Source organism: Dendrobates tinctorius, unplaced genomic scaffold, assembly GCF_039654945.1.
Source record: "Dendrobates tinctorius isolate UK_male_01 unplaced genomic scaffold, ASM3965494v1 ptg000022l, whole genome shotgun sequence".
Classification (NCBI taxonomy): Eukaryota; Metazoa; Chordata; class Amphibia; order Anura; family Dendrobatidae; genus Dendrobates; species Dendrobates tinctorius.
In genome coordinates, this window is record NW_027361690.1 from 81,469,235 (window position 1) to 81,491,937 (window position 22,703).

General features: G+C 39.9%; 1 protein-coding gene across 10 annotated transcripts in view; it reads left to right on the forward strand.

Annotated features, from left to right (window-relative positions):
- The window catches only part of MEF2A (myocyte enhancer factor 2A), a 206,480-nt gene that overhangs the window by 100,479 nt on the left and 83,298 nt on the right, over positions 1–22,703 (forward strand). For all 10 annotated transcript variants that reach the window (XM_073568789.1, XM_073568793.1, XM_073568783.1 and 7 more), the window contains exon 3: positions 1,550–1,753. In XM_073568789.1, coding sequence (XP_073424890.1) covers positions 1,550–1,753 — 204 coding nt within the window. The remainder of the gene's footprint in view (positions 1–1,549; positions 1,754–22,703) is intronic.

Below are 22,703 nucleotides of genomic sequence, written 5' to 3' on the forward strand. Positions count from 1 at the left end.
AAAGTTGCCATGAGCCTTCTAGTCCAACCCCGTCCTCAGCATTGATGAGCAGCTCTCTCACTGTACAATGCACACCGAAAGCTGTGGAGTGGGTGGGTTATAAACAGATCAACAACTGAGATCTGCTAACTCTGGAGCAGAGATGACTGTGACGCTATCATAAATGCTGCACCCAGTAAACTAAGTGATGCATCACTGGAATCAGGGCCTCTGTCGCTACATCTGGTTTCTGTCAGATTACGTTGAAAAACCTGCTGACAGATTCCCTTTAACAATCAGACCATTCTGAAAAGTATTATTGTCACACTAGGCGTTTTTGCAACTTTTTTTATGCGGTTTTTAATGCAAATTTTCAGCTGTTTTACAGTACCAGCAAAGTCTGAGATGTCACAAATCTCATGCACACACATTATTTTTTTTTTGGTCCTCAGTATTTTGTACTTTTGCACGTTTTTTTACACAATGGAGCATGTCACTTCTTTTCGTGTTTTTTTACCCATTGACATGAATGGTTGGTAAAAAAAAAGTGAAAAAAAACGCACCAAAAACGTAAGTGTCAGGTTTTGCTGCTTATTTTTTGTGCCAAATCCTGATTCTATAGAATAGGACTTTTTTTTTTTCAACACCAACTTTATCAGCATGCACAATAGACAAATCTAGCATGCCCAAGCTATAGCAAGAAAAAACAAGGAAAACCTGCTTTTTTTTTCTGCAACTTCTTTTCTGCCAAGAGATGAGGTTTTGCTGCAGAAAGAAAAAACGTGTGAACTTACCCTTAATGGTTTTTTTTCTTTGCGAACCCCTTTTCTGCGTTTCCATTTCACATCGCTATCTCTAGTGGCACACACCACTAGAATGCACAAGTTTAACAGGCGCTCTGAACACCAACACTATAAAGAATAAAGTCAATTCCTTTTTCACTCTCTTTTCTCCTTCCTTTCTCCTTTTATTTTTTTTCCTTTGCTAACTAACCTTTTCTGCGATTTCATTTGATATCATGATCTCCAGTGGCCCATACCCCTAGCAAGTTTAACATGCACTCTGAATACTCATATGATAAAAAATGAGGTCACTTCCTTTTGCATACAAGAACCTCACATTCCCAGTTTTTAATTTCTTTTTAATAAATATATTATTTTTTTTGTCTTTTATGTGTGCTTTACAGATGTGCTATATACCAATTATTCCTGCAGTTATTGTTCTTTTAAAGAGTACGCATACTGTTTTATTTTGTGTATTTGTCACTGTGTCGCTGCATCATATGGTTCCCAGAGGTCTGTTGCTGCGTGCCTTTTTTAAATGTATTGCCCATATATTTCCGCACTTTTTGAATTGTAATCCTTGCTGTGATTTTGTCCTGATGAAGAGGTCCTGGATCTTTCAAACGCATTGACGCAATAAACCGCAATTATACTACGTTTGTCTATGTTCGTACTTTGGATGCTTGGCAGACCGTATTTTGAGTTCACAGATTCCTCATTCTGTTGTAGGACAATAGTTTCTGAAATATATAATTTATTTATTTTTAAATTTTCCTTTTTGTCTACAGGTGACATTTACCAAAAGGAAATTTGGGTTAATGAAGAAGGCCTACGAGCTCAGTGTACTATGTGACTGTGAAATTGCACTGATTATTTTTAATGGCTCTAACAAGCTGTTTCAGTACGCGAGCACTGACATGGATAAAGTCCTCCTGAAATACACAGAATACAATGAACCACATGAGAGCAGAACCAACTCTGACATTGTGGAGGTAAGGCTGCCGCCTGGCTATGGAAGCACTGGTTGTTCAGAGCTGGACTAGCTGCCATAGTACTTGCAGAAAGCCACAGCACAGAGGAGAACAACATTATAGTTGCCACGGGCTATGGCTCTGTTCTTGCACTTTGTTCTCTCTGCTGGCGGATTTGCTGTGCCATGTGCTAGTTTCATACCAATTGCTGTATGTTGTTAAAGGGTTATGGCATTAGTCTCAACCAGGCATGTTAGTGGTTGGGATTTACAAAAGTTTTATTTCTGAAACTTGCTTCTTTTGAAAAGCTTTTTGTTGGCGCTAAGATAGGGAAGTTGTTTTGAGGATTGTCAAGACATCAATGCAAAGACAATGAGGTCAGAAAGTTTATGATGTAGATCAGGTAGGTTATGTATGGCCAACTCTCTCCCTCTGCATAGATCCGTATAGAAGTTGTCGACTACTTGGTCAACTCCTTCTCATACCCCACACTTGACCCCAATAAAATAAAAAATACTTAAACTTGCCTCCCGTGCTGGCACTATTCCCGCGATACCGGGGCTGTCATGCGGTTGTATGATACGTGAGCCTGGCACCCAATCAGTGCTGGCGTCACTGTCTCCGCCTTCGTACAAATTGAACATGAAGAGGAAGTTTGGGCTGCGGCTGATCTCGGACTTCCTCTTCATGTCCTTTTCATGTCCAGGCTCACATGTCATACAACCGCACACAATCCCCGGGACCGCAAATTCCGTCACCGCTGGAAATGCATCGGCATGGGAGGCGAGTATAGGCTTTTTTCTTTTATCGGGGCCAAACCTTTACAGTGCTCTGTGAAAAGAGCTGAAAACTGCTGTTCACAAATGATCTCCATTAAATCTCACTGATCTCGAGCTGTTTGCCAAGGAAAAATGGGCAAGAATTTCAGGCTGTGTGCACACGCTGCGGATTAGGTGCGGATTTTGTAAAATCCGCAGGTGAAACCGCAGGTCAAAATACCTGCGGTTTTACCTGCGGATTGCTCTGCTGTTTTGCCCTGCGGTTTTTCATCTCCTCAATGGAGGAGATGCCAAACCGCAGCAGAATCCGCAGAAAGAATTGACATGTCGGTTCTTTCTGCTGATTGAAAACCGCAGATAATCCGCGCGTAAAATTCTGCACCGTCTGCATTGCGGTTTTTGATTCCCATAGGGAATCATGGTACTGTACACCGCAGCAAAAACTGCTGCGGGTCCGCAGTGGCCAAAACCGCTGCTGGACCGCAGCAAAATCCGCAGCGTGTGCACACAGCCTCAGTCTCTCGATGTACAAAACTGATAGAGACATACCTCAAGCGACTTGCAACTGTAATCGCAGCAAAAGGTGGCGCAACAAAGTATTAAGTTACAGAAGTTAGAGGGGCCGAATAATATTGCACGCCCCACTTTTCAGTTTTTGAATTTCCACAAAAATGTAAAATAACCAATAAATTTCGTTCAACTTCACAATTGTGTTCCACTTGTTGATTCTTCACCAAAAATTTACATTTGGTATCTTTCTGTGCGAAGCATGATATGTGGGAAAAGGTTGAAAAGTTCCAGGGGGCTGAATACTTTCGCAAGGCACTGTAGATCAAGAAGGGGTTATCCTAGTAGCAGACGTAGAATGGGTTTGATTGTTTTGTATTCATGTGTTCTAGCTCTCTCTGAATGAAGAAGTAATGGGCTCTGTTCAGTCATTTTTTCGTTGTTCTCAGGCTAAGCAAAGCTCCTGGCTCGTGTGTGGATTGTATCTGTTAAGTCACCATGCACCCTGGACATGCCAAAAGGGTGCCTTGTACTTTTGACAGATTTGGCTGGTACTCTTAGAGGACCGTTCACTGAATTTTGCATACATGTTGAACTAGACACAGGCGGTAGCAGTGGCTGCAGAGCGAAATAAAAACTTTTTTTTATTTTTTAAATTTCGCCTGTCCATTGAGCAAATATTAGCGTACACTGTATGATTTGTGGTCTGAGAACGCCCACTTGGACATAAGTCATTATGTGGCAAATACTTTGATTGCTAATATCTCTGCAATGGAGAGGCGAGATAAAAGAAAAAAAGCCACTGCAATCACTATTACATTGTGTCTAGCTCAACATGAAAGCTTTTGTGAAAGTTCCTCTTTGAATATCCTTTAATTACATGTGTATATAGATTTTTTTTTTTTTTCTGTATATAAGGAAGCATAGTCTGCAACATTTTGCTATACATAGTACACCCTAAAAGAAAAACATAGCAAAAACCAAACCTTTTACAGCTGGAGTCAATAGCAATACTCCCTACATATTCCACCAATAGAAAAGAAAGAAAAATGATTGTGGACAGACCCTGGTATAGTAAGCCCTGACAGCTTTGGTGCTCTATTTGTGATGTAGAATATCATGGTAGATCAGCCGCTTCCTATCTTTGTAGTCGACCAGCAAAATCAGGTGAATCATTGCACTGGTTAGAAGGGTCTCTGCATATTTTTATGTTCAATCTCTTTTTATTAAAAATCAAGTTGAACAAATAAAGGTATAACAGACATATTGCAATATAACATTTGGTCATAAAAGACCATCATCCAGCAGTAAGATAATTCTCTTATATAGAAATAACCTTTCTATTATTGAAGCTTTAAGTATAACGAAGACTATGAAAACTTCATTATGCTTCTATGATAACAAAAGAAGAACCCATAAAAGGATTCCGAAAGAAAAAGGAACAAAGAAAAGGAAAAAGAAGGGGGGAAGGGAAGAGGGAAAATCGGCATACGAATACATGTAACTCACTTTATAGTCCATCGCACAACAGCCAGCACCAATCCAGGTCTGACCCGACAGGTTTCACACCACTTAATGAAGTAGTCTATAAAAGTCCTATGAATCCTGAAACAAAATCCTAAACACTCCATCTTCCCATAAATTTGTCAGAAATTCCAATACATTCAACAGAAAGTTCTTCCATTCTGCAAATATTAACCATTTCCTTATACCAGTCTGTTATAGTAGGTGTTTGAAACCATTTCCAATAACATGGACTCACTGCGCGAGCAGCTGTTAAGCAAAAGCAGAATATGTCTGTCTTTTGACAACTTATCGAGGAAGGTAGAATAGAAAGAAGAGCAATTTAAGGATCATTCTCAGCTCTGCCTCCAGTAATTAGATATTTGTAGAATACTTTTTCCCAAAATGGTTTAATCTTACTGCAATCCCACCATATATGAAACATGCAACCTTTTTCAGGTTCACATTTTTGATACTTGTTTCTATAATTTTTCGTGTTTGCGTTTTACAAAGGACACCACATATACGTGTGAGCTACAATGTCAGACTAAGAGTAACCAATTCATATAGCCCATATCCGTCATTTACCAGGGGCAAAGATTACTTACTCCAAAGGGCAAAAAGTAAACTGGTGACACTCGAGTTTTATTTTTATGATGGAATGTTTTCTTACATTTGACATGTTGATGACAAGTTACATTGATTTTTGTAGTATTTTTTAAATGATGCATAACTAGTACGGTAGTAGTATTTAGTGTATATGATTGTGTGTTTGTTTTAATTAAATTTTATAATGCATGTAGAAATAATTGCAGTTTAGATGGTCAGTGACTCTAAGAAACTTTGTAATCTAACTTACCAGAGAAATATAGTTCTTCCTTGTTTTATAAGACAATTCTTCCCTTTTGCCTGCCTCCTGAATTCCTCCTCAGTCAGACGAACTAAGACAGATTTAGGCTGATTTTCAAGCTGCCGTGACAATAAGAAATCAGATTTCACCTTCTATTATACTGTTTAGAGAGAGAAAAGATCATAAGGAATGAGAAGCGCTTGGCACAATGAGAGAGTGCCAGACTGTGCTGAAGCTTTCCGCAAATGTGTTTCACTCGAATTCAGGATTCAGAGCCACACAGCTCAGTACTGCTGTATACCGTCTCTCATTCTGTGGTTGCTTCTGTCCGTTTGCTACAGAGCAAGAAAGGTAGGAATGAAATCTCTGTCATAAAATAAGAATAAGGGTGGCACCCACAGTTCCTAGTGAAATGTCCTTTTTTGGAATCACATTAAAAAAACAGGCAGGAGAGTTTTGCGTGGAACAAGCTGGACAACGGCCGTTTCGCGCTGGTATGAGCTTCTACAGATCCTTCTCTGTGTGTGCTGTGTATAGGAGACATAATAGCAGCTAGCCCACTATCTCAGAGTTGGCTGATGGAGAGCCCGCAGAGGAGAAAACTGGTGAAAAATGAGGGATGCAACTCAAATGATTACTTAGTCTGAAAACTTCCCTGGAAGGACAGCTACCCAGTAAACCATTTTATTGTGTTTATACAAATGTTTTATTGAGAAAGGCACTTAAAAAATCAAACAAACAAACCCAAAAGAACGTTAAAAGGGTACAAACCAAAATGCTGCCTGCGTAGCCACAATTGTCTACAAAGGAATGTCTGACTACTTAATTTTGCAATAAAAAAAAGCAGAAGACGATCTGTAAAGAGGATTTCCACTAGTATAGAACGGATTCTTCCATTTTTCTGCAGGTTAGACATTCTTCCTTTTTGCACCATTTGCTTTTCCTAGGAAAGTGAGGGGCAATAGGAATAGCTGCCGAGCTCTTGCAACAACAAAAGAATCTGAACAGAACAATTTAGCGTGTGTATGTATATTTATAATATATTGGAGGAAATACTGTAACACATTTATAGAGACGACTGTAAAATCGACATCAGTGAGTATTGTGGTCACATGTGATAAAACCACAGTTTTTATTTCTTGTTGTCCCAGCTTTAGAAACTAGAAAATAAACCACTTTGTGTGAGCTTCATTGTTCTTCTTGCTGTAAATTTCAGTGGTGACATTTCTTTGCACATTTGTTTTTTTTTTGTTTTTTAAGGTTATTAAAGGGGTTGTCCACTACTTGCACAATCTCTTTTTAAATGAAATAAAAGTAAAAGAGCTGCGCATGCGCTCCCACATCCACATTCATTCCTCGGCCACCTCACCCATCCCACAGATTTCTGGGATCTCTTGTTGTCTCAATAAGGGGGGATCCCATAGGTTAATCTATAAACTGTATGTCTTATATTAGCTTGGTTCAACACCTTACACCTCCACATGACTGTGAAAGTACCTAGGCCTCAATTCACCATTGCCTTTGCTCCTGTTTTTTGTCTAGCATTGTGTGTTTTGCGTATTTTTTTTTTTTTTGCACCCAATTTATTCTATTTGTTCGTTTTCTGAAGACTATTTTAGGTTTGCACCTGTTTTTTTTAACCCCTTAATGACCGGAGCTTTTTCCTGTTTTGCATTTTCGTTTTTCGCTCCCCTTCTTCCCAGAGCCATAACTTTATTTTTCTGTCAATATGGCCATGTGAGGACTTATTTTTTGCAGGACGAGTTGTACTTTTGACCAACATCATTGGTTTTTCCATGTCGTGTAACAGAAAACGGAGAAAAAAATTCTAAGTGCGGTGAAATTGTAAAAAAAAAAAAAAATGCAATCCCACACTTGTTTTTTGTTTGGCTTTTTTGCTAGGTTCACTAAATGCTAACAGTGACCTGCCATTATTATTCTCCAGGTTATTACAAGTTCATAGATACCAAACATGCCTAGGATCTTTTTTATCTGTGGTGAAAAAAATTTCCAAAGTTTTATAAAAAAAATAAATTGTGCTATTTTTCGTGATCTTGGGACGGATGAGGGCTTATTTTTTGCGTACTGAGCTGACTTTTTTAATGATACAATTTTTGTGCACATACGATCTTTTGATCACTCGTTATTGCATTTTAATGCAATGTCGTGGCGACCTAAAAACGTAATTCTGGAATTTTAATTTTTTTTCTCACTACGCCGTTTAACGATAAGGTTAATCCTTTTTTTTATTGATGGATCGGGCAATTCTGAATGCGGCGATACCAAATATGTCGGTTTGATTTTTTTTTTTTGTTTTGTTTTATTTTGAATGGGGCGAAAGGGAGGTGATTTGAACTTTTTATTTTTTGTTTTTTTTTCATAGTTTTAAAAACTTTTTTTTTTTTACTTTTGGCATGATTCAATAGTCTCCATGGGAGGTTAGAAGCTGCCATAGCTCGATCGGCTCTGCTACATAGAGATGATGCTCAGATCACCTCTATGTAGCAGAATTACTGCATTGCTATGAGCGCCGCCCACAGGGTGGTGCTCATTGCAATCCGTCATCAACAACCATAGAGGTCTCAAGGAGACCTTTGGTAGTTATGCCGACGAACCAATGACCCCCGATCACGTGTCTAGGGTCACCAATGAGCGCATTTCCAGCCGGATGGCCAGGAGCGCTTATATACTGCTGTCAAAGTTTGACAGTGACATTTAACTAGTTAATAGCCGCGGGCGGATCGCGATTCCACCCGCGACTATTGCAGGCACATGTAACCTGTTCAGAATAGCTCACATGTCCCGGCTTTGATGCGGGCTCACCGCCGGTGCCCACATCAAAGCGGGGGTGCTGCATCTGACGTACTACTCCGTCCAGTGGCAGAAAGGGGTTAGTGTTTTGTTTTCCGCTTTGTAGGCAGAGTTTAGCAATTCCAGATATTTTTACCTGATAAATCATTTGTGAATTTTTAAAGTCATAACGTCACTCCAGTCCTCACCTTGGTATATATTTTGAGTATACTGTTGTTTCGGAGCAATTTTTAATTTCTGAGGCCCAAAATACATCTTTTTGCACCAAAAAGTCACATAAAGGGCTCATACTCATTTGCGAGAAAAATGGACGAGTGCAATCTGAGAAAAAATTGGATTGCCCTCTGACCAATGTTATTCCATGGGTTACATCTCATCTGCAATATTTTTTTTTCTCAGCTGAAATCTCGGACGAGAATCGCTAATGCAAGTCAGTGGATGCGAGAAAAAAATTGCACAGCACTCGTACCATGCGTATGCCAGCACTGTAAATGGTCCTGTAAATGATTGTAGAATAATAGTTCCAGAGAAAATAAATGCATACGTATTACACATGTTCCGATTAAAAAATCGCATGACACTCGTCCGTTTTTTTTCGGTCTTGATATTGGAACTTTTTTATCTCTCATATGGGTATAAGCCCAAACAGTTCAGGACAGGGACGAAAACTATTTTTAATTTTGCCAAATTCATGAACCATTTTGATGATTTTGGTGTCAAAAATTGCAACTAATACCACAAGACGAAAAAGCAAAGTGACATAAAAAAAAAAAAAAAAAAGCAAATGATGAATGTGGGCCATAGTGTACAGAGCTGGAAATATTCCTTTAATTTCTAAAATAGGAATCTACCTTTTAAGGCCCATGTCAAGTCCACTGTGGTGAATTGGTAAGTATGGGATTTTAACCATAGAAGTGCATGGCTCATTTATGTAGAATGTCTAGTGGCATCCTGCAGAATAAGTGCTGTTTACAGAACTAAAGTCTGTCAATTGTCAGACATGTAGCCCCGAGACATGGATGCAAGAGAGGCTTTTACTATTATTATTATTATAATTTATTTTGCTAATGTAGGACCAACAGCGCTTTACAGACATTGTAATCTCTGTCCCCATGGGGCTCACTATTTAGATTCCCTATCAGTATGTCTTTGGAGGAAACGGGAGTATCCGGAGGAAGCCCACGCAAACACAGGGAGAACATACAGTTGTGGCCAAAAGTATTGACACCCCTGCAATGCTGTCAGATAATACTCAATTTCTTCCTGAAAATGATTGCAAACACAAATTCTTTGGTATTATTATCTTCATTTAATTTGTCTTAAATGAAAAAACACGAATTGTCCTAAAGCCAAATTGGATATAATTCCACACCAAACATAAAAAAGAGGGTGGACAAAAGTATTGGCACTGTTCGAAAAATCATGTGATGCTTCTCTAATTTGTGTAATTAACAGCACCTGTAACTTACCTGTGGCACCTAACAGGTGTTGGCAATAACTAAATCACACTTGCAGCCAGTTGACATGGATTAAAGTTGACTCGACCTCTGTCCTGTGTCCTTGTGTGTACCACATTGAGCATGGAGAAAAGAAAGAAGACCAAAGAACTGTCTGAGGACTTGAGAAACCAAATTGTGAGGAAGCATGAGCAATCTCAAGGCTACAAGTCCATCTTCAAAGACCTGAATGTTCCTGTGTCTACCGTTCGCAGTGTCATCAAGAAGTTTAAAGCCCATGGCACTGTGGCTAACCTCCCTAGATGTGGACGGAAAAGAAAAATTGACAAGAGATTTCAACGCAAGATTGTGTGGATGTTGGATAAAGAACCTCGACTAACATCCAAAACAAGTTCAAGCTACCCTGCCGTCCAAGGATACAACAGTGTCAACCCGTACTATCCATCGGCGTCTGAATGAAAAGGAACTGTATGGTAGGAGACCCAGGAAGACCCCACTTCTTACACCGAGACATAAAAAAGCCGGGCTGGAGTTTGCCAAAACTTACCTGAAAAAGCCTAAAACGTTTTGGAAGAATGTTCTCTGGTCAGCTAGACAAAAGTAGAGCTTTTTGGGCAAAGGCATCAACATAGAGTTTACAGGAGAAAAAAAGAGGCATTCAAAGAAAAGAACACGGTCCTTACAGTCAAACATGGCGGAGGTTCCCTGATGTTTTGGGATTGCTTTGCTGCCTCTGGCACTGGACTGCTTGACCGTGTGCATGGCATTATGAAGTCTGAAGACTACCAACAAATTTTGCAGCATAATGTAGGGCCCAGTGTGAGAAATCTGGGTCTCCCTCAGAGGTCATGGGTCTTCCAGCAGGACAATGACCCAAAACACACTTCAAAAAGCACTAGAAAATGGTTTGAGAGAAAGCACTGGAGACTTCTAAGGTGGCCAGCAATGAGTCCAGACCTGAATCCCATAGAACACCTGTGGAGAGATCTAAAAATGGCAGTTTGGAGAAGGCATCATTCAAATATCAGGGACCTGGAGCAGTTTGCCAAAGAAGAATGGTCTAAATTTCCAGCAGGGCATTGTAAGAAACTCATTGATTGTTACCGGAAGCGGTTGGTCGCAGTTATTTTGGCTAAAGGTTGTGCAACCAAGTATTAGGCTGAGGGTGCCAATACTTTTGTCTGGCCCATTTTTGGAGTTTTGTGTGAAATGATCAATTTTTTGCTTTTTGCTTCATTCTCTTTTGTGTTTTTTCAATTAAGACAAATTAAATGAAGATAATACCAAAGAATTTGTGTTTGCAATCATTTTCAGGAAGAAACTGAGTATTATCTGACAGAATTGCAGGGGTGTCAATACTTTTGGCCACAACTGTACGGACTCCTTGCAGATGTTGTCCTTGGTGGGATTTGAAAAATGCTACCAGTTCAATGCTAACCACTGAGCCACCCTGTTGCCCATATAACCACTATCCAGTTACTCTGCTGCTTTGAGGCTTACAATCTAATTTCCTTCTATCACACGTAGCCCACGTGCCAATGCCATTTTATAAAGCAGCCAGTTATTCAGCTGGCATCTGTTTAGTTTTCTTCCTCAATCTAAAGTGCCTGGTTAAAACCCACAAAGGCATGTTTAGAGTATAAAACGTTCACTCGAGTTATGACTTGGCGAAAAACCTGCTCTTTGCCTTATTCAAAATAAAGTGAAAATGGGCGGATCTTTGGCTGGATGACTTGGACCTTGTATAAGCATTAATTTCAGTGAATGTGAATTAATTCTTAAAAATATATTTGTGGCTTATTACTCAGTCTCGTGGTGAGCAGCAGATAATATTTTATTGGGTAATAACTGTACACTATCTGGTGTGATCAGATTACAATCTTGCCAATATGTGGGATTTAGGCAATGGGGTGAAGGCTTAATAAAAATGTTTTGTTTTTGTTTTTTTCTATAAAGGAAATCTTTAACTAGCATCAATCTTGCTAAGCCATCATGGAGAGTTGGATGTAATTATACCTTCATATCTGCAATCAGATGTGTTGTAAGAAAAATGTGGATTTATTGGGAATTTGTGAATGAGCAGCTAAGATCTATGGGTTCGATAATGATCTGCATGAAAATCTGCCTCCATTGTAAAAAAGGGGGGATGTGTAATGGCTGCCCTCTGCTCTCCTGATCTCACTGCGGAGCTGTGTGTGATTATACCTGACACATCTGCAGGTTCCTTTCAGCTTCAACCTCCAGCTCACAGGCAGACAGGGTTACAGCAGAGTTGTGAGAGCTGCAGAAAATGTGTTTGTAAAGGGATAAAGTTCAGTTTTGCTGTTCTTTCTTAGTAACATGTGTCACACTGATAGCTCCTCCTTTTATTAAAATAAGCTCTGCAGACAAATTGTCAGGGAGATCTATGTCCTGCCCATAGATCTTAGCTCATTTACATATAAGAAAAACGTGGCTTTGTCTTGAATAAGACATCGGCTCTCGGATCTCAAGGTATCATGCCTATGACCTACATGCCCATGTAGACTGCTTAGGAGGGTTGGTTGATCCTACTGACAGATTCCTTTTAAATACAGAAGCAGCCACTCACCATGTTTTACAAGCACTTTGCAATTTTTTCCCATTTTAAGATGAGCCCTCCTCTTAAATAATGGGGGAAGTGGCACATTATATAGTTTGTGGAGTGAGACACTGATGACAGGCTTCAATGCCAGCGTTATTGATGATCACAGATTAATTTTGACTGGACACAAGAGCCTGTAAAAACTTAGACTTGACACAATGATGATGTCTGTGCTTCCTCGTGTGGCTCTCCCCGAATTCTTGTGCTTATGAAGTGTTTTCACAGATGTTTTTAAGCTTCTGTAGAAATGCATTAGATTACACAGAGAGCTGTAAAAGCGGGTCATTCTGGTGGCCAAATAAAACATAATACTGAAGTTTGGTATCTGGCAGCTCTCATTTAATCATACGGGCCAGATCAATATTATTCAAGCTGTTAGAGCAAATTATAAAGCGCCCGTGTTTCAGGAAGCCTAACTTCTTTTGCAGATGTGCTTCATAACTAGGGAGGCAATGCATCTGGCAGGTTTATATGACAATTGAATACTTGACTAAATGAGTTTTGGCAAGACCCTTCCGTGCCAGGAGAAATGAGATCAGTGGCTATGTCTTGAAGACAAATTGCAGTGTGTTTCTTGGCCTCATCTTTAGATGAAGCGTTGCCTGTCTGTTTCAAACACTTCATTGGAAGAAAGTCAATGTCTTTTGGAGCTGGCTGTTTTGTTTTGTTGGATGGGCTATTAACAGGCTAACATATAATTATTGGGTATTTAGGGGAAGTGTTTTTTTTGTTCCTCCTAATATACAGGAGTGCGTTTATCAGGTAATAAATTGAGGCTGGAGCTCTTTGGCCAATAACATATATATATATATATATATATATATATATATATATATATATATATATATATATATATATATATATATAATGTGTGTGTGTGTGTATCGGCCACGACCACTCCACAAAGCAACCAATCACTAAGCATCTTTCATTTCACCAGAGTTTAAAAGAAGCTGAGCTGTGATTGGTTGTTATGAGCAACAGTTTTCCTTGTAGACAGTTGAGCCCTATTATTCTTATCATTTCTATGGTGTTATCGTCCTTCTGTAAAGCTGGAAATAACACAATTTATTACCGTGCCAACACAGACCACCCTCTGACACAGACTGCAGGGGGAGCCCAGCATCACACAGGATAGGATTAGATACACGTTCAGCATTCAGTATCACACAGAATAGGATGAGATACACAGCTCAGTAGACAATAATACACAGGAGATGATTAGATACCTGGCTCAGCAGTCAGTATCACACAGGATAGGATTAGATACACAGCTCCGCAAACTGTATCACACAGGATAGGATTAGATACACAGCTCAGCAGACAGTATCACACAGGATAGGATTAGATACATAGCTCAGCAGACAGTATCACACAGGATAGGATTAGGTACACAGCTCAGCAGATGGTATCACACAGGATCGGATTATTAGATACACAGCTGAGCAGACAGTAACACACAGGATAGGATTATTAGATACACAGCTCAGCAGACAGTATCACACAGAATAGGATTAGATACACAACTCAGCAACAAGATGAGCCAAAGGAGAGGACATTTTCATTCCAAGAATTCCACTCATTCCATCTGATTTGCCTTTTGATTTTAAACGTCTCCAGTTTCCTCTTCGACTGGCATTTGCAATGTCTATTAACAAGGCTCAGGGACAGTTCTTGAAAGAAGTAGGGATCGATTTGCAATCTCCATGCTTTTCTCTTGGTCAACTTTACATGGCCTGTTCAAGAGTTGGAACTGCCAAATATCTGTTCATCTTTGCACCGAAAGGAAAAACCAAAAGTGTTTTGGTTATCAAAAGGCTCTTGAATGAGTTGAAAATAAAATACTATCAATGCTTAGGTAATTGTTTAGTTAATTTGTGTTGCAAACCTGTAGTGTTGAATATATGATGTGAAATGTTTTATGTGCAATATAATCATTATAATTTGTTATAACTAACCACAGTTACTTACTATGCCCGGGCAACGCCGGGCTCTTCAGCTAGTATATTATAAACCTATAGTTTGTAAATGGTGCTGGGTTATAGTAGTCACATGCATTCGTTTTAATGGAGTTTTTCTGCTGAAAAGTGGAGTTGAATCTTAATAAAGTGTACCTTTCGGGTACTTTTCAGAATAGGATCCTTGACAAACTTTTGGCAGGGTGTCCTTCTCTTCAACTACATGGACCGGTCCGTAGCCCTGGAAAGTCTTCTGGTTTATGCCTGACCCAGTATGCATTTCCTATGTCAGCAGTTTACTTATGCTGTGTGCGAAGGGGGCTGGCTGAGCACTTATTGAAGTTATACAGACTATTTTATTTGCCTATGAATTGGCTAGCCATCCCCCTTCACATGCAGCTCTGGGCACATACCCACACAGGAAATACTGTCCTGCGTCATGCACGAGCTCGAAGAGGGCCTGCAAGAACTAAAGCTTGTAGATGTAGTTTACGGTTCCTTTCGAACATGAAGTACATTAGTAAGTTGCTCTTATTAATATGGTAATCCTCCAATATCCATCCGCACAAACACCCTGTATAAACGTGAAAGTCGCCATGTTAATGGATCCTCTGCATGAAAACCTCAATGAACACAAACTATAAAAAGCTCGGCGCCCAGGAGTTCCACAGGGCAATCCCTGCAGACAGACTGATCTCTCCTTTATCAGGTTTAAGGATAATGCCTTAAAGTCTGCGTAATCTTGAGGAGCATTTTGAGGGCAAGGACAGAGCAGCCGCCCTGGACATTCAGTAAGCCCGTGGCTGGACGTAATCTGCTTTCAGTATGGAGACGTGGCACAATAATGCCATGTCGTCCTTCTTAGTCACGTCTACTCTTCACTAACCTCAGTGTGGAAATCTTTCTGGTTATATTGGCGCAGACATGATAGTGGCTGATCCTACAGAGTCCTGGCACTGTCCCCGTGGTGCGCAGTAAATGATCACTGCTTTGTAAGGTACTTTTATATGAATTGGTCCATGGCTGGAAACACTGACCTAACCAGCCATCTTCAGGCCGATCTGTTGTACCTACCATGATAATTTGTTGTAAAATATCACAAAAGGAGAGATTTGTGCTGAGATTGGCTTCACACCAGCATTTAAAATTTACATTTTTCTGCACCTTTTATTAACAGAAAAACATAATTTATGCAGGAAACTGAAAGATCTAAATGACATCAGGCAGATCACATTGACTATAATGTCAGCAGACAGATGCTATTGACTATACCTTTTGCTTTTCCTTAAAGGGGTTGTCCAGCCTTCTGTAGGTGTGCACTGCTTACCAGCTTACTACGTTGGGGGGCTATGGGTTCCGACTTAATTGATAGTTTGGACCAGTGCCATCGTTGTGCTGCTGGCCCAGACTGTGAGCTCTCAGGTGCTGCTCTGGGAGGCAGCTATCGTTCTGCTGCATGACAGGAGCACTGTTGTACAGAATCTGGCCAGATGTGGAGCTAAAGGTGCACTCGAGTAATCCCGGTCAATTTCAGTGTAGTGCTTCCAAGCTCTAATAGAAAGAGCTTGTAAGCCCTGCACTTGTCACCATTTCTAGGAACCTAAGCAATGAGCAGATAATAAATTAAGATCGCTTCATTCATTATTTTGGCACTCTTAAACCCAATATTACAGAATACAAAACATTGCAAGTTTCAATCCCCTAGTGAAAAAAGAAAAGTATAAAAAAAAAGCCTTAAATGTCAAATCACCCCCTCAGAGGCGTTAAAGCAATCAACATATTCTTCATCGCTGTGTTCATAAGTCTGATTTATCAAATCTTATACAAATATGCAATCCACTTAACCCATGCAGTAATTACCATTAAAGCCCCCACACCACTCAAAAAAAAAATTCTTGACTTTTTTTTTTGGTACTGATCTGGAATATCATGTGCCAGGTAATTTTTACTGTGAACGACGGAAATGTAAAACCCAAAAAGAAATTACAGGATTGTGTTTGTGTACATACCGTAATATTATATGCATAATATTGTCCCACTTTAAAAACAAGTCCACATGCGTCTACATTGATGGAGCAAAATAAAAAGTTAAGGCCCTTGAAAAAATCAAAAACAAAATTTGGCTGCCGCACGAAGAGCTCTCAGAATAAAGTGGTGTAAAAATAATTTTTTTATAAAATAGTTTTTATTGTGTAAAAGCGACAAAACATAAAAAAATCAATATAAATGAGGTATTGCTGTCATTCGTACTGAACCGAAGAATAAAACTGCTTTAAAATGTCATGTGCCTGAAAATGGTACCAATAAAAAAGTCAATTTGTTGTGCAAAAACAAGCCCTCACCTGACTCTGTGGGCTGAAATTTGGAAAAATTATAGCTCTCAAAATATGGTGATGCAAAAACTATTTCTTGCAATAAAAGCGTCTTTTAGTGTGACAGCTGCCAAACCTAAAAACCCGCTATAAATCTGATATTGCTGTAATCTCACCAACCTGAACAATAAAGTCATAGAATCACTTATACCCCACAAGGAACTGCGTAAAAATAAAGCCATTTCTTCACCTGCTGTTGAGTTGTTCATTTTGCCTCATAAAGATTGCATTAATGCTTGGCTCACATTTCTCTTGCTCTGAGCACTTAAATCGGGGCTTCCATATAAATCTTTGCAATATGTGATTCACACGGAACCCCCTATAATGAGGCAGATGGAGGCACTGTGGATGCCTCCTGACCTGTGATTCGGGGTTGTCCGTCTTTCTGAAAAAAAAAACAAAAAACAAAAAAAAAACACCGCTGAACAGAGGCCAGACGGAGTCTAGAGTAACTGCTGCCTCATTATAGTGAATGGATCCCTCGGGGGTTTCATTTGAATCGAATCACTGAGATTTAGATGGAAACCCCAAAGTAAGTGGTCAGCATAGAGCGCTGGAAAAATGTGATCCCAAACGTTATTTAAAATGTTCCCAATAAAAGCTTCAACTCAATCCGCAAAAAAAAGCAAGTGCCCACTCAGGTCCTTCATCTGTTAATGGAAATTGAGGAGGCTTCTACATTACTGGTAGCACAAAGGCTCTGGAAAATCGAAATGGCTCCTTGATCCCCTAAAAGAAAGTCTGCAAATTCTGCGCTCCCAAATTCAAATGCCCCCCTCCCTTCTGAGCCCCATTTAGCGTCCACATGTGACATTTCTGTAGCGAAGAGAACCCGCTTAATTTACGGGTACATGTCTCCAGAAGCATGGACTGCGCATAACGTACTGGTCACTACAACGACAGTTTGCAATTTTCACTCGGCAACATCCCACTGCTGCTTGTTTTTGGAAAACTTTGATGGAGTCCAAATCGTCACTACACCTGTAGATAAATTCCAAGACAGGTGTAATTTCCAAAATGGGGTCACTTGAAGGGGTATTCTGCTTTTCTGGCATTTAGGGGCTCAGTATATGGAGACCGGAAACTATTTTATAATAATTTGTTCTCCAAGAGTCAAATAGCACTCTGTCCCACCTGAGTCTCGCTGTGTGGCTAAGCACTACTTTACAGCCATATATGGGGTAATGCCAAGTTCAGCAGAAATTGTGTGTGACACATTTTGGCACCATTTTTACCCATTTCCCAGTATTAAAATGTAAAATCTGGCGCTAAAACAATTTTTTTGGTAAAAATGTAATTATTTTTTCTTCACTGCCCAATGGTATAAAATTCTGTGACACACCTGCGGTGTCAAGATGATCACTGCACCTGTAGATGACTTCATTGAGAGGTTTAGTTTGTAAAATGCAGTCACTTATGGGGGTTTCTGCTGTTCTGGCACTTCATGGGCTCTGCCAATGTGACATGGCCCCCTCAAACCAGTGCAACATAATCTGCACAGTAATATGGCTCTTCTTCCCTTTTGAGTTTTGCACTGTGCCTCAAAATAGTTTTTGACCACTTATGGGGTATTTATGTATGCAAAAGAAATTGCACAACAAATTGTACTGTTTGTTTTCTCGTATTACCCCTTTTGAAAATTGCAAACTTGGGGTCAAAGCGACATAGAAAAAAAAGTAATATTTCATTAACTAACCCAAATTTTATACAAGTTTGTGAATCGCCTGAGGGTTAAACATATTCGCTCCTCCCCTAGGTAAATTCCTTGAGAGGTGTAGTTTACAAAATGAGATCACCTGTGGGGGTTTCTGCTGTTTTGGCATGTCAGGGGCTCTTCAAATGTGACATTGCATCCAGAACCTATTGCAGCCAAAGTAGCGCTCATTCACTTCCCAGCCATACCATGTGCCCAAGCAGTCGTTTTTCAACAAATATTGGGTGCCTGTATACTTTGGAAAAATTGCAAAACAAATTTTGGCATCCCTTTTCTCCTGTTACCATTGTGAAAATTTAGAAAAAAATGGAGCTGAAACGACAGTTTTGTTGGGAAAATGTGTTTTTTAATTTTCACATCTCAACATTATAGAATTCCGTGAAGCGCCTGAGGGTTCAAAGTGCTCACTACACATCTAGTTAAAGTCCTTGAGGGGTCTAGTTTCCAAAATGGGGTCATTTGTGGGGTGTTTAAACCGTTTAGGCACATCAGGGGCTCTCCAAACACGACATGGCGTCTGCTATTGATTCAAGCCAATTTTGTTTTCAAAAAGTCAAATGGCGCTTTTTTTCCTTCCAAGCCCTGCTGTGTGCCCAAACACTAGTTTTCCTCCACATATGTGGTATTGGTGTACTCAGGAGAAATTGCAAAACAAATTTAGTGGTCCATTTTTTTCTTGCTACCCTTTTTTCAACAAAAAAATTGACGCTAAACTAACATTTTTGTGGAAAAAAATGTGTTTTTTAATTTTCACTGCTCAACCTTATAAAATTCTGTGAAGCCCTGAGGTTTTTCAAGGTGCTCATCACACATCTAGATAAAGTCCCTGAGGTGTCTAGTTTCCAAAATGGGGTCATTTGTGGAGATTTCCATTGTTTAGGCACCTCAGGGGCTCTCCTAACGCGACATGGCGTTGGCTATTAATTCAAACCAATTTGGTATTCCAAAATTCAAATGGCGCTCCTTCTCTTCCAAGCCCTGCCGTGCGCCCAATCCGTAGTTTTCCTCCATATGTGTGGTATTGACGTACTCAGGAGAAATCGCACAACAAATTTTATGGTGCATTTTCTTCTGTTACCCTTGTGAAAACAAAAAACTTGGCGCTAAGGTAACATTTTTGTGGGAAAAAGTTAAATGTTCATTTTTTCCTTTCACATTCGATTAATTCTTGTGAAGCACCAGAAGTGTTAATAAACTTCTTCAATGTGGTTTTGAGCACCTTGAGTGGTGCAGTTTTTTTTAGAATGGTGTCACTTTTAGGTATGTATTTTCTGTCATATGGTCCGCTCAAACTCACTTCAAATGTGATGTGGTCCCTAAAAAAAAAAAAAAAAAAAAAAAAAAAAATGGTTTTGTAAATTTTATAGAAAAAGGAGAAATCACTGATTTCACTTTTAACCCTTCTAACTTCCTAACATAAAAACATTGTTTCAAAAATTGGGCTGATGTAAAGTAGACATGTGGGAAATGTTATTTATTTTGTGTGACATAACTCTCTGGGTTAAGGGCATAAAGATTAAAAGCTTGAAAATTGTGAAATTTTCAAAAATTTTGCCAACTTTCCGATATTTTCAGACAAAGTCATATCGAGCAAATTTTACCACTGTGATGAAGTACAATATGTCACGAAAAAAGTCTGCGAATCAGTGGGTTACAATGAAGCGTTCCAGAGTTATAACCACATAAAGTGACAGTGGTCAGAATTGTAAAAATTGACCCGGTCACGAAAGCGAATACTGGCTTTGGCACAAAAGGGTTAAAATGTACTTTTGTCTGTGGCCATTACAATACCAGTGACTTAAAGGGGTTTCCCCACAATGTCACAATGATTATTGGTGTGAAGGAAGTTGTTCCTTGCATATATACAAAGTACGGTAGTCACCAGGTACATAGCATATTGAAACACTTTCAGAATGATTAGTAAACCAATATCACTTACACCAAGTATTTGCAACATTTCATACGTATTTTCTGAGACTATGTATAAGGTATTTTATTTCTTCCAATGTTTCCCTAGTAAAAAAAAAAAAAAAAAAAAGACTTTACATAAATGTAATTGATATGTGAACTTTCTGTTTATTTTAAGTTAGTAATTAGTGTTCCTCCCGGTAACTGAGGAGTTCCTGCGGCCACTGTGGAGCCTGAGGTTTAGTCGTCTGGACCCGATCTCCATGCTGTAGAACAGTGTTCCCCAACTCCAGTCCTCAAGAGCCACCAACAGGTCATGTTTTCAGGATTTCCCTTAAAATTGCACAGGTGAGATCTGCTCACCTGCACAGGACTGGAGTTGGGGAACTCTGCTGTAGAATGTCAGCCTTTTTGTTTTTCTAGAATGGATCCTTTCTTTACCCACAATGCAAGAATGTGCCCCCAAGTAACATGCATGGAAAACTTGTTTTGTAGGGGCGCAGAGAACACAGAGCTGTTCCTGGTTAGATACAGATGTAGCTTATTGCAGATGGTAATCATATGCTTAATCTACAAATACATTCATGTTCCCATGTAAGCTCTGTGCACATTCTCTTTGGGGCTCTCCACAAATTGTGTTTTTTGACAAGAATATCCACTACATGCTGCTCAAGTTTTTTTTCATTGACGTGTCTCACGCCCCATTCCAAGTCAGTATGGTCTGGTGTCCGCCTTTGAAGTCTGTCATGATGCATCTGGTATGAAAACAAATGTAACAGTTCTATAATTTTAGAATGAATCCTCCGATGGTTACATGCACCGTGGATCCAAATACTTTCCTAACGGGGCGTGAATTATATCGTTGACCATTTTACAGTTGCCATCATTTCTGTAAGAATTTAAGTCTACCCCACAACCCTCCCAAGAGCTCCACCAACCCTTCTGAGTATGCCTCGACGCATCCCGAATTGCCCACTTTTGGGCAGGATTTACATGATAAGCTTCTCATTTTAGTCCAGTATTCCCAGGAAACTGAAACCTCTCCAACAAATCCCAGGTGTGAATATATACCATACATATCAGCTCATGGCTGTCGGGTTACTAAAGGAAGTGGCGCTGTTTGTTGAGCACTATACACATGGAATAAATCAGAAATACTGACAAACCGGCTCGCTGATATCTTTTTGCGCAGCCAATATATTTTAAAACTGAATAGTCTGTAGGTGCTGCACATGTACTTAATTCAGACAGTACCATTCTACAAAAACACGAGTTACTTCTAGTGCTAATATTATATTACTAGATGGTGGCCCGATTCTATCGCATCGGGTATTCTAGAGTCTCTGTTAAAATAAAAAATAGTGATATACTCACCTCCCGACGGCCCCCGGACTCTTTCTCTCCTCTCACCACGCTTCCGGCATCTTCTGGTCCCCGTAATGCTTAGCGCGAAACACCGCTGATGACGTCGCGCTCTCGCGAGAGTGACGTCATCTCCGGCCCTTCTCGCTAAGCATTACTGGGACCGGAAGATGCCGGAAGCATGGTGAGAGGAGGGACAGAGTCCGGGGGTCGTCGGAAGGTGAGTATATAACTATTTTTTATTTTAACAGAGACATTAGAATACCCGATGTGATAGAATTGGGCCACCATCTAGTGTATTATACTCCTGTTACACCCGGAGCTGCTGTCACTGTTCTGCTGTTACCTAATGTATTGTACTCCAGTTACAGCCAGAGCTGCAATCACTGTTCTGCTGTTACCTAATATATTGTACTACAGTTACACCCAGAGCTGCAGTTACTGTTCTGCTTTTACCTAATGTATTGTAGTCCAGTTACACCCAGAGCTGCAGTCAGCGTTCTGCTCTTACCTAATGTATTATACTCCTGTTACAGCCAGAGCTGCAGTCACTGTTCAGATCTTACCAAATGTATTGTACTCAAGTTACACCCAGAGCTACTGTCACTGTTCTGCTGTTATCTAATGTATTGTACTCCAGTTAATCCCAGAGCTGCAGTCACTGTTCTGCTTTTACCTAATGTATTGTAGTCCAGTTACACCCAGAGCTGCAGTCACTGTTCTGCTGTTATCTAATGTATTGTACTCCAGTTACTCCCAGAGCTGCAGTCACTGTTCTGCTGTTACCTAATGTATTGTACTTCAGTTGCTCAATGTAGTGTACTCCAGTTACACCCAGAGCTGCACTCACTGTTCTGCTGTTATCTAGTGTATTGTACTCCAGTTACTCCCAGAGCTGCAGTCACTGTTCTGCTTTTACCTAATTTATTGTAGTCCAGTTACACCCAGAGCTGCAGTCACCGTTCTGTTCTTACCTAATCTATTATACTCCTGTTACAGCCAGAGCTGCAGTCACTGTTCAGAACTTACCTATGTATTGTACTCCAGTTACACCCTGAGCTGCAGTCACTGTTCAGATCTTACCTAATGTATTGTACTCCAGTTACACCCAGAGCTGCAGTCACTGT